Source organism: Neoarius graeffei, chromosome 23, assembly GCF_027579695.1.
Source record: "Neoarius graeffei isolate fNeoGra1 chromosome 23, fNeoGra1.pri, whole genome shotgun sequence".
In the NCBI taxonomy this organism is placed as follows: Eukaryota; Metazoa; Chordata; class Actinopteri; order Siluriformes; family Ariidae; genus Neoarius; species Neoarius graeffei.
In genome coordinates this window covers 2,168,404-2,182,038 of record NC_083591.1, presented here as the reverse complement: position 1 = coordinate 2,182,038, position 13,635 = coordinate 2,168,404, and the positions used below count along the sequence as shown (strand labels likewise).

At 42.7% G+C, this 13,635-nt stretch overlaps 1 protein-coding gene across 3 annotated transcripts in view; it reads left to right on the top strand.

The window, feature by feature from the left end:
* Positions 1-13,635, top strand: part of si:ch211-207d6.2 (sickle tail protein homolog) — a 57,798-nt gene extending 44,163 nt beyond the window's left edge. For 2 of the 3 annotated variants that reach the window (XM_060905598.1, XM_060905597.1), the window contains exons 10-19: positions 2,294-2,424; positions 3,045-3,192; positions 3,378-3,720; positions 4,040-4,220; positions 6,101-6,348; positions 7,727-7,870; positions 9,457-9,516; positions 9,599-11,188; positions 11,615-11,737; positions 12,304-13,635. In XM_060905598.1, the coding sequence (XP_060761581.1) occupies positions 2,294-2,424; positions 3,045-3,192; positions 3,378-3,720; positions 4,040-4,220; positions 6,101-6,348; positions 7,727-7,870; positions 9,457-9,516; positions 9,599-11,188; positions 11,615-11,737; positions 12,304-12,351 (3,016 nt within the window). In that variant the 3' untranslated portion in view covers positions 12,352-13,635. The remainder of the gene's footprint in view (positions 1-2,293; positions 2,425-3,044; positions 3,193-3,377; positions 3,721-4,039; positions 4,221-6,100; positions 6,349-7,726; positions 7,871-9,456; positions 9,517-9,598; positions 11,189-11,614; positions 11,738-12,303) is intronic. The other variant, XM_060905596.1, reaches the window with a different exon arrangement.

The window sequence follows — 13,635 nt, the reverse complement described above, 5'->3', positions numbered from 1 at the left end:
TAAAGACGAGGGCTTCGTGTACTTCCGTACGTCAGTGAACAATCCTGGTGGAAGCAGGTAAATGTCGTTCTCTAAGCCTGCTAACCTCAATTTTTGCAAATCCCTCTCCCTCTGCTCGCCCTGTAAATGCCCTACGTCGCTGGATAGTGAAGGTGTTTTCTGCATCTCGCTCCTTTTTCTTTTATGTTTTTCGTTTGTCGCCTTCCTCGCATTCAAACTGATTCGAGCCGTGCCGTCCAAAATGGCAGCATCACATGACTTGGTCACGTGAGTGAAATACCTCAATACGCACAGAGACAGTTTGAAAGACAGCGGGTTGTTCCTCCTACACCCTTCAGAAATGTCTACGGCTCGAGGCCAGACTAAATATTCACATTTAGTCTGGCTTGCCAGGCTAATAGCAGCCGGTGGCGTAAACAAAATGCAGAGCGTTTTAATGAGGCACTAGCTAGCAAAGTGGCTAATAAAGTTTATTAAATGGAGCTGTATACGTTTAAAAAAAAAAGGACTCCTTTTTTTTTTTTTTTTAATATTCAAATATTAAGATATGTATAGATTTGTAAGCTATCGAAATTTGCGAAAATTTAGCTAGCTAGCATATTTATCAACACCATGTTGGCATTGTGTGTAATTAGCCGAATGGTATGGGATGTAGCTAGTTTATTAGTTTTTTGTTTTGTTTTTTTTTACTTACCCCTCAATTCCTCTTTCTTTCTCACGCACACCCATGCTCCCTGCCTCAGCAAGCTTTCGCACCACCATGCAGTTTGTTTATTACCTCCGCCAAGGAGGTTATGTTTTCGGTAGTGTTGGTTTGTTTGTTTGTTGGTTTGTCTGTTAGCAACATTACGGAAAAAGTTATGAACGGATTGCTCTGAAATTTTTTCCAGCGGTGTGACTAGGCACAAGTAACAATCCATTAAATTTTGGCGGTGATCCGGATCACCTTCTGGATCCCGAATTTTTTTAAAGGATTCTTGATGGAGGTCTGCGCTCTCCGAGTGCTTTTCTAGTATTGTAATGTATTCATTTGTGGTTTGCTAGATAGCGTTAGCTGTTTTATCAATTCAATAAAACATATATACAGTGCAGTAGATCAGATATATTTATACCGTATATGACAAAAATATCTACAGGAATTTAATTAGCAAAGGTTTCATGTTTTAAACCCATCTTTTTATGTAGGGTAAAGTTTTTAATTAATGTTGGTGTAAATGCAATACTGCTGCCGCTAGGGGGCGACGTCTGGCTTGTTGATCTGGAAGTCGTGTGCAGTATTAACGCACGGTTTATCATTAAAGGTTTGTTTGAATTCTTTTAAGAATTGATCACACAAATTAAATAAAGCACTTTTGCAGTAGTTTTACGTATTAATGTAGCTTTAGTCTCTAAAAAAGTTATTAAATTGGTAACACTGACACCTAGTGGACCAGAATGGAAAATCTACCAGATTAAGAAACACAACAGAAATATTTAATCAAAATACCAGAACAAGAATGAGTGATGTAATGTGATTATTATTATTAGCTTAATATGATGTAACTGTGTTCTAAAGCAGGAGAACCTGTAAATAATGGTCAATTATGTCTCTTTGGATGATGTTCATCCACTTTACAGCCATCACGTGACGTGTGAAACTCCGGTTGCAGAATAATGAGTGTAAAACATGTTTACCAGCTTTAGAAAACCTGCTGTTTGCTCATATGGCCTAAAAAAATGTTGCCAGGCAAAACAAACTTCACCCGGTAGCACTTTTTTTTTTTTTTTATTGTTTTTAAGTGGAACTAAAGAGCTCTTCAGAGGAGTTAAGATTTCCTTACATATAATTATGTAGTAAATCTGTAATGACTACAATTTTGACCTTGACCGGATGACCCTCAAAATGTTGGAGGGTCTATTTGCGACCAATGACCATCTATCCTGAAAGTTTCATGAAAATTAGTCCAGCCGTTTTCCCGTAATGTTGCGAACAACAAAAAAAAAACCAAACAAACTAAGAAACCCCACCAAAAACAATACCCCGCCCCCTGGTGGACTCCGTTCCAGGCGAGGTAAAAACTGCAGTAACCTAATCATTTCATGCTGCAGTGTCTGTTTAATGACAAAAAAAGCAAATTGAGACCCAGTCTGTTGCTTTATTTCCTGCAGAAAGTGCGCAGCTCTGTTATGCGCCTGTATTTAATCCAGACTTCCTGCCTCTTGCTCCACATGATATAAAGCGTACACCAGGAATCTGAGACAGGAGCGTAGATGCTGTGAGATGTTACTAAAATCTTCTGCATCATCCTCACAGGGATCTGGAGAAACACGTGGAGCAGATGAAGAGGAAGTCCAGCTCGGCTCAGAGACCCGTCACTCTGCAGGATGTCGAGGACGGAGCAGTTAACCTGAGGAAGGTCGGAAAGACGCTCGCCACGCTGAAAGGTGAGCCGCGTCACGTGATACAGCCAGCGATCTAGAAAGTGATCGGTTTGATGTTGTGATTAACATGAAGGAAAGGAGCTGCAGCAAGGTGTCTGCACTTAAAATTAACAACATAGATATTAAAATGTGATTTATAATAAAGTGGACAGTGCTGGCGTGTTGGTTACTGTTTGAGCCTAGTGACCAGCAGGATATGAGTTTAAATCCCAGAGATAGCAGAGAACCACTGGACAGATCTGCCAACTTTTATTATTTTGTGCATGAGCTCCATATTTTAACATCAGCTGCTGACACGAATCATCACTCAAACATGCAGTATGAAGGTTCTTTGGTGGAAAATGGTCAGAAACCATTTTCTGTTCAGCTTCCAACAGAAAGAGAAAAAAGACTGGGGGGGGAAAAATTAAGAGGCTAAGTAATAATCTTAAAGACTGTCGTAATCCCACAGTGTAAAGACCTCCGTTTGTGAGTAACGGCTTTACTGTGACTACACACTTCACGCAACAGTTCACACTTCTGCCAGGTTTGATTTCACAACACGACCTGGAGCAGAGAGCATGAACAAGTTTGTTCAGTTGGCTTGAATGGTCATGCCCGTGTGTGTGTGTGTGTGAGATCAGGAGAGTTCCCAGCTCTGCAGTCGAGGATGCACACGGTGTTGAGGATGGAGGTGGAGGCTGTGCGCTTCCTGAAGGAGGAACCTCAGAAGATGGACAACATGCTGAAGAGGGTCCAAGCTCTGACTGAGACTCTTAACTGCCTCAGAATGTAGGACACACACACACACAGCAAAAACCCGCAGCACATTTCATGATCACGTGGTAGCGTGTTAAAGTGATGCTTGCTCTACCATTTCTAGTTATTTTTATTTATTTTATCCATTGAGATTGAGAGGATGTTCTGGCACGCTGTGTGTGTGTGTAACCAAAGCTGATGCCCTGTGTTTTGAGCAGATGTGCTACAGAAGGCTCCCTCTGCACTGATGTGACCCCCATGAAGCCCGAGTCACCTGACTCCTCCAGACTGACCCGAGACCCAGCCACGCCTCAGCAGCATTTATCCTCAAGCCCCGCCCACTTTACTATCACCTCTTCTTCTAACCCCACCCACTGTGAGCTCATCTCCGTCTCCTCCTCTTCTCCCATCATGGCGACGAGATCCTGCAGCTCAGCGCTGATCTCAAGTCACGGCCAAGACGCCCCCGCCGTGGTCACGGTGACCCCCAGGAGCCGCGAGGAGTCCGGCGACGCCCATCACGAGCTGCTGAGCTTCAGTGAGACCGCTGAGAGAGACCAGGTGAGGAGCAGCGAGTTACTGACACTCACCTGAAGCCCTGGTTTATATTTGAATCTTTAATTCTTTGTTCTTCCTTTTGGACGTCTTTCTTTTTTCTAAATTCTTTTAATTTTTTCTTTCTTTCATTCTATGCATTTCTTTGTGCTTTCTGACTTTTCTTTTTGTATTGTTCCATCATTTTTCATGATCTATCTTTTTCCTTTTATTTCCTCCCTTTCTTGCTTTTCTATATTTTGTTTTTGTCTCCTTTCTTTCGGGCTGTTCCGTAATCCACAGATGAGAGATTCTGAGGTTTGAGGATGTGGGTGTGTCCTTGCAGGTGGTGGACAGGAGACGTGTCGAGGAGGAAGCAGACATGGAGCGTATTTTACAGCAGGCTCAAGCCAACCTGATGAAGAATATCCCTGACCTGGAGCTGACCAATCAGGAGAAGAGCAAAGCCTCAGATCCAACCGACATCCAGCCTGACAGAGTGGACACGCCTCAGTCTCTACGTCCAGGTCTGTTCTGCCCCACGGCTGGTTTTAATTGAAGGAGGCGTGGCCACAGGAGGATAAATGATTGGTTTCTGGACTCAACCAGAGTGTCATAATTATAGAGGAGGCGGAGCTTACTTTAGCTTACGTTAGAGTTGGTGTGTCTTGTCCACTTTCTTAGAAATTAATTAATTCCTGCTTTTGATAAAAATATTTGTATGTTTTGGTTAAATGTTTAAGCCATGACAAAAGAACAGATTCTTTGATGTGAAAAATTGCAAAGATATAGGACTTATGTTACTTTGCTTCAACATTTCTTGCAGTATTTTTAATATCCAGCTTTTGTTGCACTGCATCATATCTAAACATCATTTGGAATTGTTGACTATTTTAAAAGTATGTTGTACATCGGGTCAAAAATCACACTTCTCGATGCACATTGCTTCTCTAATTTCTAACAAAATGTGTCGCTGAGTGAATTTAAAGGTCATAGGCAAGGGTCGGAGGTGAAATGGAGAATATCAACTTTACTGTCTAGAAGAACGACCCAAAAAGCGAATTCAGTCTTCCTGGTGTCTAATTTGCACCCTAAAATTGAATAAAATGCTTAAAATATATTGTTTTGCCCAATTTCCGAAGGTTTGTTTACATCACACTTCTGCGCACTTTGACCGCCAGGGGCCCGTCGTCGTGACGTCATTTAAGCCAAACAGACCGGGAGCAGCTCTGTGTTTACCTGCGAACCGAGCGCACGTTTAGGAGGTTCATTTATTTAACCACTTTCTAAATATACTTTTTTTTTTTTTTGCTGGAGAGAAACATACAGGGCTAATTTTCAACAACTCAATAATAACATATAGCAGGACATTTAATGGGGTTCCCCACTGATGCGCACAGGGGCACGCGCACACACACACACACACTCACTCCCTGTAATAGAACGTGGATTCGTTTATATTGCTAATATAATTTATTGCTAATATTAACACAAGCATTCTACTATTTATAGCCTACTCTAAACACACACGCAGACATTTATCATGTTAGTCAATAGCATGTTAGCATGCTGGCAGGTAGCCGTGACAAACTATCCCTTTTGTCTCATTTCCACAGTGATTGTACAGGATCCCTCAGGATTCTTTACTTGAAAAATTGCAAGCAAAGGTAAAAATGTTTACCTCCAATCTTCTCCTTTTTGCTTGAGCATTCCTGATCCGTTTCTTCTTTGACTGCTTGCTTTTGTGCTCAAATTTTGTTGGAACAACGTCAGGTTTGAGCTTCTCTGTCCAACACTGACACCTAAACTCTCCAACAGATGGGGATTCTTCAAAAATGAACCTCCTCGAAGTGATCGGAGCCCAGAGCGGCGTATTTACCCGGCTGCCAACCCTCTCGCTTCACACGCACAATCCACCCTCTCCGCCTCTTTTGGAAAACAGTAAAAACTTCTTCCTGAACCGGTCCCGTTGTTACAGTTCACTGCACAGCGATAAGGCATGGGGGTTTTTCTTTGGAAATTCCTGAACGCACATCTGCACTCAAGCTGAACGGCAATGTAAGTAAATGGAAGTGGACTCAACTCAAGCGGTTTGTTTGGCTTAAATGACGTCACGCGCCGAGTGGTCACGGAAATAGTCGACAGAAATTCGCCACGATCCGCGCCAACTTATTTTAATTATTACTTATTAACAATACTTCTTGGGACCAGAAGAAAATTACAGAGGGTTTTTTAACATATAAAGTTTCAAATGTGCATAAAATTAAAACCGTTGCCTATGAGCTTTAAGTCCTCGCACCTTCCCAGATGAAATATTCCACTACCAGCTCGGCCATTAGCACCTACATCCTATGTGCACCCAACACCATGTTTTCAACATGCTTCCCCCCTGTTTGTGCGTTTCCAGAGGCCACCACTCCAGCTGAACCAGTAGCAGATAAACCAGTCCAAACCAGTTCAGAGTATGTTCATAAACCTCCTATAGAGAAACCTCACAGAGCCAGCGTGGACCAAGCACCACCCAATCAGGATGCAGCAAACAAATCTCCACCTCCTGCACCTCCTCGTAAACTCCACCTCGCAGCAACAGGACTGACGACCGGGCGCTCCGGGGAGGTCATCTACACCACTCGCAAGGACCCCGTCCCCCCTCAGGTAGGTGTGTGTGTGTGAGACCTTGTTTAGCCACATTCCCAGACACATTTCTCAGATTAACCCAAGCATGAACATTGTTTAAGAAGTTTATGCTGTCCCTCAGGCTGAAATTTGTCCTGGATATTTGTTTCCTACAAGTGTTTCACAAACAAACTATTGTCTAAAAATACATCACACACCCTCATAGGCTACGTCTCAAACCACATGCTGTGTATATACTTTCACTGTTTGCCATCTGGGACATAACCAGAGCAAAGAAGGTAGTTAATGCAGGATTTCCTCACAAGTAAAACCGTCTGTGTTGAAGTCTGACACCATGAGTCTATCAGTTAAAGCATTGTATCCCACAGCGCTGTTGAATTCTGGACTGTGATTGGTCAGAAGGTGTTGGTTAATTTTCTGTAGTGCAGGGTTATGTTAATGAGCATGTTCCAATACGTTATCGTTACTATAATAACAGCTCATTCATGGGGATATGGACACTACACAAACTCATAAAAAAAAAAGTGAAATTTAAAGGTCATTTATTCATTAATCATTTAATTGTAAGTTTTACTGGTTATAGCAAAGTGTTTAGTAGAATATTCACTACGCATTGTGTACTAGTGAGGAGTCAATGAAGCTTTCTGAACCAATGAGGCTTTGAACACAAATGAGTCAGAAAAAGGTTCAAAGCTTTAACACGGTGCACAATAGCGGCCTCTAATGGTAAAAAAATTACAGCAGAGGCCAACACTTTTGTTTTTGTGACTGTTCACATCATATCTATGACTCATGGATAAACATGTTTGTGTGACAGTAGGTCATTGGTAGTTTAAAGATTTCTATTTAAGAAAAGTATTTGTTCAACCATCAATCTGTCCTTTTCTCATTAACAACCTCCCCTGCCTTTGAAAAATATGTTTACATGGAACAGAGGCGGCGAGGTGGTTGTTGGTTTTTGGGGTCCCCCCCCTCATTTGTATCTAAAACTTTTGTAAAACTAAAGCACACGATACCATGCTCATGGAAACGCCACATGTTGGTTTAAACCAGTTTTAATTGCTTCTGAACCACTGATGACAGTCATGTGGGTGTGCACACAACAAAACTTCGGTTGGGACTCAATCATGTGACTTTGGCACGTCACTATCTGTCAGGGTCATGGGGGAAACTGGAGCCAATCCCAGCTGACTCTGGGTGAGGGGCGGGGTTCATTCTGGGCAGGTGGGCAACCTATCACAGGGCTTGACTCCATTTAGTACAGCAGTAATCTCAAAATTTAAAAAAAAAAAAAAACACCTCTCCTGGTATTTCCACTACGGCTTTCTGCTTTGAAATGTGAAATTAGCATAAGAGCATGCAAGTATAAACACTACTGTGGTGTTTGTTTCTTCAGCAGGAGCGAGAAGAGGAGGCTCTCCAGTCCAAACCCCAGCGAGTTCGTCCAGAGTTGAAACCCAAACCATGCACACTTCCTCCGATCAATGCACATGAGGATGAGGAGGAACACGATGAAGAGAAGATCATAGCAGAGCTGCAGGTGAGTAGTTGTATAATCTGCACACACAATCGCACCCACGCAGGCAGGTAAACCCTCAGCCTGAGTGAAGGTCTGAAGTCAGCATTGGCAAAGGTGAAAAACAACACCCTGTCCAACTAGGGAGGTGGAGGTGCTTTAGAACAAACACTTTTGGTTTGCGACGCGCCCATGCTGACACCACCACTCTGTCCTCAGGCATCATCTTTAACTATTCAGCTCCACCAGGTGCCATATTTTGGTGTTTAGTGACCTCTAGTGGTGGCCTGACTTTCTCACAATTTCCCTCAGAGTTGAGATGGGGTTTCTCAGACCTGCCAACTTTACACATTTTGTATCGGAGCCATGCTGCTCAAACACACAGAGTTTTCCTTGGCCAGTATCAGGAAGCTCTCAGAGGGCTGTTGGCTTCTGAATCGCTACACATGTTGCCTACTTATGTAGCTGCCTTCTGATTGGACAGTGTGTGGGTAAATATATGAAATTAAATACAAAAATCAACACCGTTCAGTTCTGAAAGCTCTAACAGTGTGTAATGTTGACACACACTCCACTCCAGGTGTTTGAGAAGTGCCCAGTTAAAGACTTAGAGCCCAGATACATTGTTGACCTGACCACCCATGTGCTCCCAGGCCGAGAGCTGGATCCGGCCTTCTCGTTCTCTTCGTATGACCCAAAGGTAACCGATTCAGACTAGCGCCCCCTAGCGATTTGCTGCCATAATGCTGACGCCCCAAATCAACACTCCTTAACACCCTTTTAACCAACGGTACTAACACTTAGCCTTGATATGGCTTTAACCATGCTTAGTTCTTAAAGACATGTTCATGTGCTGCAGCATCTCTAACCCCACACTCACATTTACACAGCTGTTGCTCGATGAACCAATGATTTAACGCCATTAAACGTTTGCTGGATTAAAGTGTCTTCAAAGATGCATCTATTCTGTGCTGTCTAACTCTGTGTCTCTTGTCTCTTAAATCCCCACTCTGGTATAAGTTTTACTTTACATGACCAAGTCCTGAATTTCCCAGGTTTCCCCCACAGGAACTTTTTCAGGAGCTGATAAAACTTAAGATACAATTTTAGTGCCTTTAAATAGTTCCTTAAGCATTATTTAGATGGTTTATGTGAACTTCATCTGATGTTTTCAGTGTGAAGACACCCCTTGGCAATCCCACCTTCCACCACCTTATGTTAAATGCTACTTGAAAAACATCAGTTTCACATTTAATCTGAAGAATTCTGAGGATATTGTGTACAAAATTACATAGGAATGGCATCTACAAGTAAATCTAAACATTTGGGATTTTTTAGGTCTTCCTGGAATGCTAAATAAATATGCTAACATACATTTCTTTCCCATGAGGGCCTTCTGCACGATCTGATGAAGTGATAAAACATTTCACTTTTAAATTCGTTGAATATATTAATCTCTCACTTCCTCTTCAAACTCGCTTCATTTTCAGGCTATTGCATGATTTCTACCCAGAATATGTGGATAAAGCTCCTGATCATTGTTTTATCAACCTGTAACTTTAAAATCTGTAAGATTTTGCCCATTTCATTCTGTCTTTAAAAAATATTAGAATGCAGCTCTCCATTGCGAAGATGGAAAAAACACTGCTCCTGCTTCACCTGGATCTGGGGTAAAATATTTGTGATTTATTTCTTCCAATGTTTTTTAAGTTGAGTTCACTGCATTAAAAGTCTCCCCCTGTTTATCATCAGGTCATATATTACATCACTGGCATGGGAAAAACACCCAACGACAATCCGCATGGAGGAGCTGAAGTCCAAAACAAGCCCAGCGAAGAAGTCGTTTCCTCGTCTAAGGTGGCACATCCGAATTCTACTGATTTTACCCAACAGCCAAACGTACTAACTCCATCTGACTTGACTTTAGATTCCCCTGAATCAGTAGCAGAAACCCTAGAAGTGTCAGCTGACACTCAAAAGATGTATGGAAGACTTTCTGAATCACAGGACATCAGCAGTGATGGAGATGAAGCAAAGATTCCAAAAGAGAACGTCACCAATAACCCAGAGAATCAGGTGTTGGTTTCTTCTGAAACTCTCGTTCATGCCTCTGAGAAACCATCCAGCAATGGAGCCGTGGTTCAGGTGGCTAAATCACTGGTGCGACCAGAAACTTTGGCACTACCAGAAGAAACCACGTATCAGGAAGGCAAGCAGCAGGTGGTAATGAGATCTCGGGGTCGAACCGAGTACACTGAGGAGACCAGCTTGAACCCTGACCTTCCTGCAGAGGAGGCTTCTCCTAAATCTGACAACATCGCCTTCATGATCACTGAAAACAGAGTGCAGGCTCTGTCCACTGGGGAATACCATCAGCTGGTGAGCTCCAAGGAACAAGACGTTGAAACTGTTAAACTGGGAATGGATGAGACTGTGTCTGCCCCAGAGGATGGCGAGTTCAGCAGGAAACCAGTCATCATCGTCTTTGATGAGCCCATGGATATCCGACAGGCCTACAAGCGTCTTTCCACGATTTTCGAGTGTGAGGAAGAGCTGGACAGGACACTCTCAAAGGAGCGCATCATTGAGGATACTGAGGAGCTCAATGAAGAAGAGGCAGCCAAGGACAAGGTTGATGATCAGATCAAGTCCGGCAGTAAATCAGAGAGCACTGGTAATCATCTCCAAGTGCCTGGTCAACAGCAGAACCTCACCGAGTGTTCTATGGTGTCAGAGGCTGCATCCCAAATAGACCTTCCTAGTGATGCCAAGCAAGAAGCCAAAAAGAAGTTTAAGTTCAAGTTCCCCAAGAAGCAACTGGCAGCTATCGGCCAGGCTCTTCGTACTGGTACAAAAACGGGCAAGAAGACGTTGCAAGTGGTGGTTTATGAGGATGAGGAGCAACCAGACGGCACGCTGAAGGAAGCAAGAGAAGCCAAGCGATTTGAGATTAAATCCAGTATAGACTCTTCCAGTCCTGCTGTTTCAGCCAGTGAGCCATCTGAATCCCAGACCATCAACCAGCAACCCTCTGCAGGAAGGACTAATGAGATCTGTAAAACTGCATACAAAACCTTGGACAGCCTGGAGGAGACCATTAAACAACTAGAAAGTACAATCTCAAACATGGACCCTGGACTGTCCCCTGACGCCAACTGTAAAGATCAGAAAGGCAAAAGAAATGCAGAGAATCAAATGGCACGGGCAGAAAGTGGGCCTTCAAAAAAACCAGCCCCTCTAGGGCCAAAGCCTCAGAAACCTCCTCTGCGGAAGAAGTCCAAAGTGCAATGTGTTCCTCGGCCGTCTTCCTCCAACTTACTTTGCTCCAGCAGCACTAAACAGGTCTCTCCATTCAGCTCCTCTCGCCTGCCTCTCGGTGCTTTGGGTTTGCCACTGAGGTTCTGCCGTTCTAACCACTGACTTTTAATCAATGTGAATGTGTTTCCTAGGTGCCTGTGGGGTGGATTCACAATGGGGAACCCTCTTTGTTCAGTCCTGTGTGATTTTATGATTTGTGGAGTCTTGATGGGTTGCTCTTCTTGTCTTTACCACTTCACTTTTTGACATGGTGATGGTATTCCCTATCCAGCTGATTTCCTTTGATCTTTGTGATTGATCACTTGATTGTGCATGATGTGAGGTTGGTTCACTTCAGCATGCTGGCTGTCCTTTCCTGGGTCTCTGAAATCTCTCAAGCTGAAGCTCTAACTCTTTCCATTCTCCTTCAGCTCATCCCTGATTTGTTTCCCTTGCAATTTTTTTTTCCAGAACACCAGTGGTTCCTCTTCTACAACTCAAGTTGCCTCACCCAGATCGCGACAACAAGCAGAAAGTGTGGAAAAACCTCCAAAACCACCAAAGCTCCAGGACTCCCAGAGCCAATTCCGACAGGTAGTTTTACTGTAGAGCTACCTGTATGTATGCAGGACGTCCACTTGCGTGGGCTAAAGATGCAAATTCCTGATGTGAATCTGTGAGTGGTGGTTAAGGTTTGAGCTACTCATCAGAAGGTTGATGGTTCAAAGACTAGCACTGCCAAGATGTTGGGTCTTTGAGCAAGATGGCTCCGTTAGAGTGTAAGCAAGCTTCGGATAAAGGCATCAGCTAAATAAATAAATGTTTTTTTTTTAAAAAAGCTCATATAAAGTGTATAATTGCATTACACAATCTCAGTCTCACAGCTTAACATGCAAAGAGCATCAAACCTAATATCAATGTGTATAGAGAGAAGAGGAATTAGTCTCGTGCCAAATGATTGATTAGGAGAAATGCTAACTTACTTTCTACTCCTGTGAAGTGCCAAATTTCCTTTTGCTGTTTTTCTTTTTAGAGAATGCAGTTTCTACCGTACATATCTAACCAGCAGTACTCACACATTTTTTGTTAACATGTTACAACTAGGTATTTATACACATTTACACTTTTGTTAATCGACATTGCAGCGTTTTTATTCACAGGTGGCAACAGGAGCACCATCTCAGCTTACAGAACATATAGATGCTTAACCTGCTTCTAAAACCCAGCCTTTTTTGTACTATCATCTTTGCATTTGAACCCAACCCTGTGAATCATCCAAGAAGTCCTCCATCAAGCCTTAGCCAGGACATCTCCTGATATCCGTGGTGCTTGGTAGTGGGTCAAACGTCACGTCCAGTCACCCTCAATACTCAAACGCAGCAGCTGATCTGGCTACCATTCTTCTTCGTCTCTGGGTTGAATCAAACCCTGCGCTTACACCAAGTCAGAAGGTGTTTAATTTCAACGAGTTTACAATTTTCAGCAAATGTTGAAGTTGACATGGTGAGTGATCTAATACGGTTTATGCAAATGAGCAGCAAAGTGATTTGAGCAAGGACTGGTTCGTTCTTTGCCCCATGTGTGAATTTTGACCCTTGCTAATTGGTTCAACTTGTTCCTTCACACAGTTCCTGTACTCGAGTCGTTGCCTTTCTGTACGCAAGTAGGAAGATGCATGTCCTATAGCTAACTCATTACAAATTACCATGCTCTAAGGGCCTTAGCAGTGAAACCAAGGCATCTGTCAGTAAATTTAATGTAGGACGTACCCACTAGCAACCACCATCATCAAAGGAGGACATACTGTTTTTAATCTCTCCAAAATTTAAACACTTTTTTTTTTTTCTTTCACAAGTCATAAGCTGGGAGGAGGGGAAGAGTGTAGGGGGGTTTAGAGGGGCTGTTTGGGATTGTTGTCTTCTGCTCAGTGTTTTTAATGCACTAGTGCTGGTGCTTTTGCATAGGTTTTCTATTTGAGGGATTAGATTAGACTGACTACTGGAGTTCTATTTTGTAGAGGTGTGAATTATATGGTTGGAATATAAACGCATGTGTACAATTTTTTTCTTTATTGTAGAAAACTGAGAAAGTCTGACCCATGTTTAATCAGTGTTTTGAATTTGGTTCAGCGTACTGCCAGATTAAGTATTTCACCTACAACGCCAAAGTGACGTTCACTAAGACTTGCAGCCTGTTAGAACCCACTGCTAGAGAAAATGTGCGTGTGAGATGTTTAAATATCATATTACTAAAATATCCTTAGGAGTTTATATAAATTTGTGCCACTAATTGTGTTAAACAATAAAAGAAAACTTTCATTTACCTGGCCAAAGTTCTCTGCTATGCATGCCTTCTAGGTATTTCAGCATAAAGTGTCATGTCTGCACAAATAATGCTGTAAATATGTTCTTGGGTTTTGTAAAACATGTACAAAGGCTGTGTGGAGGAACGCTCGTATAAAAGGTGTCTATGCAATAAAGGACTGCCGCTTA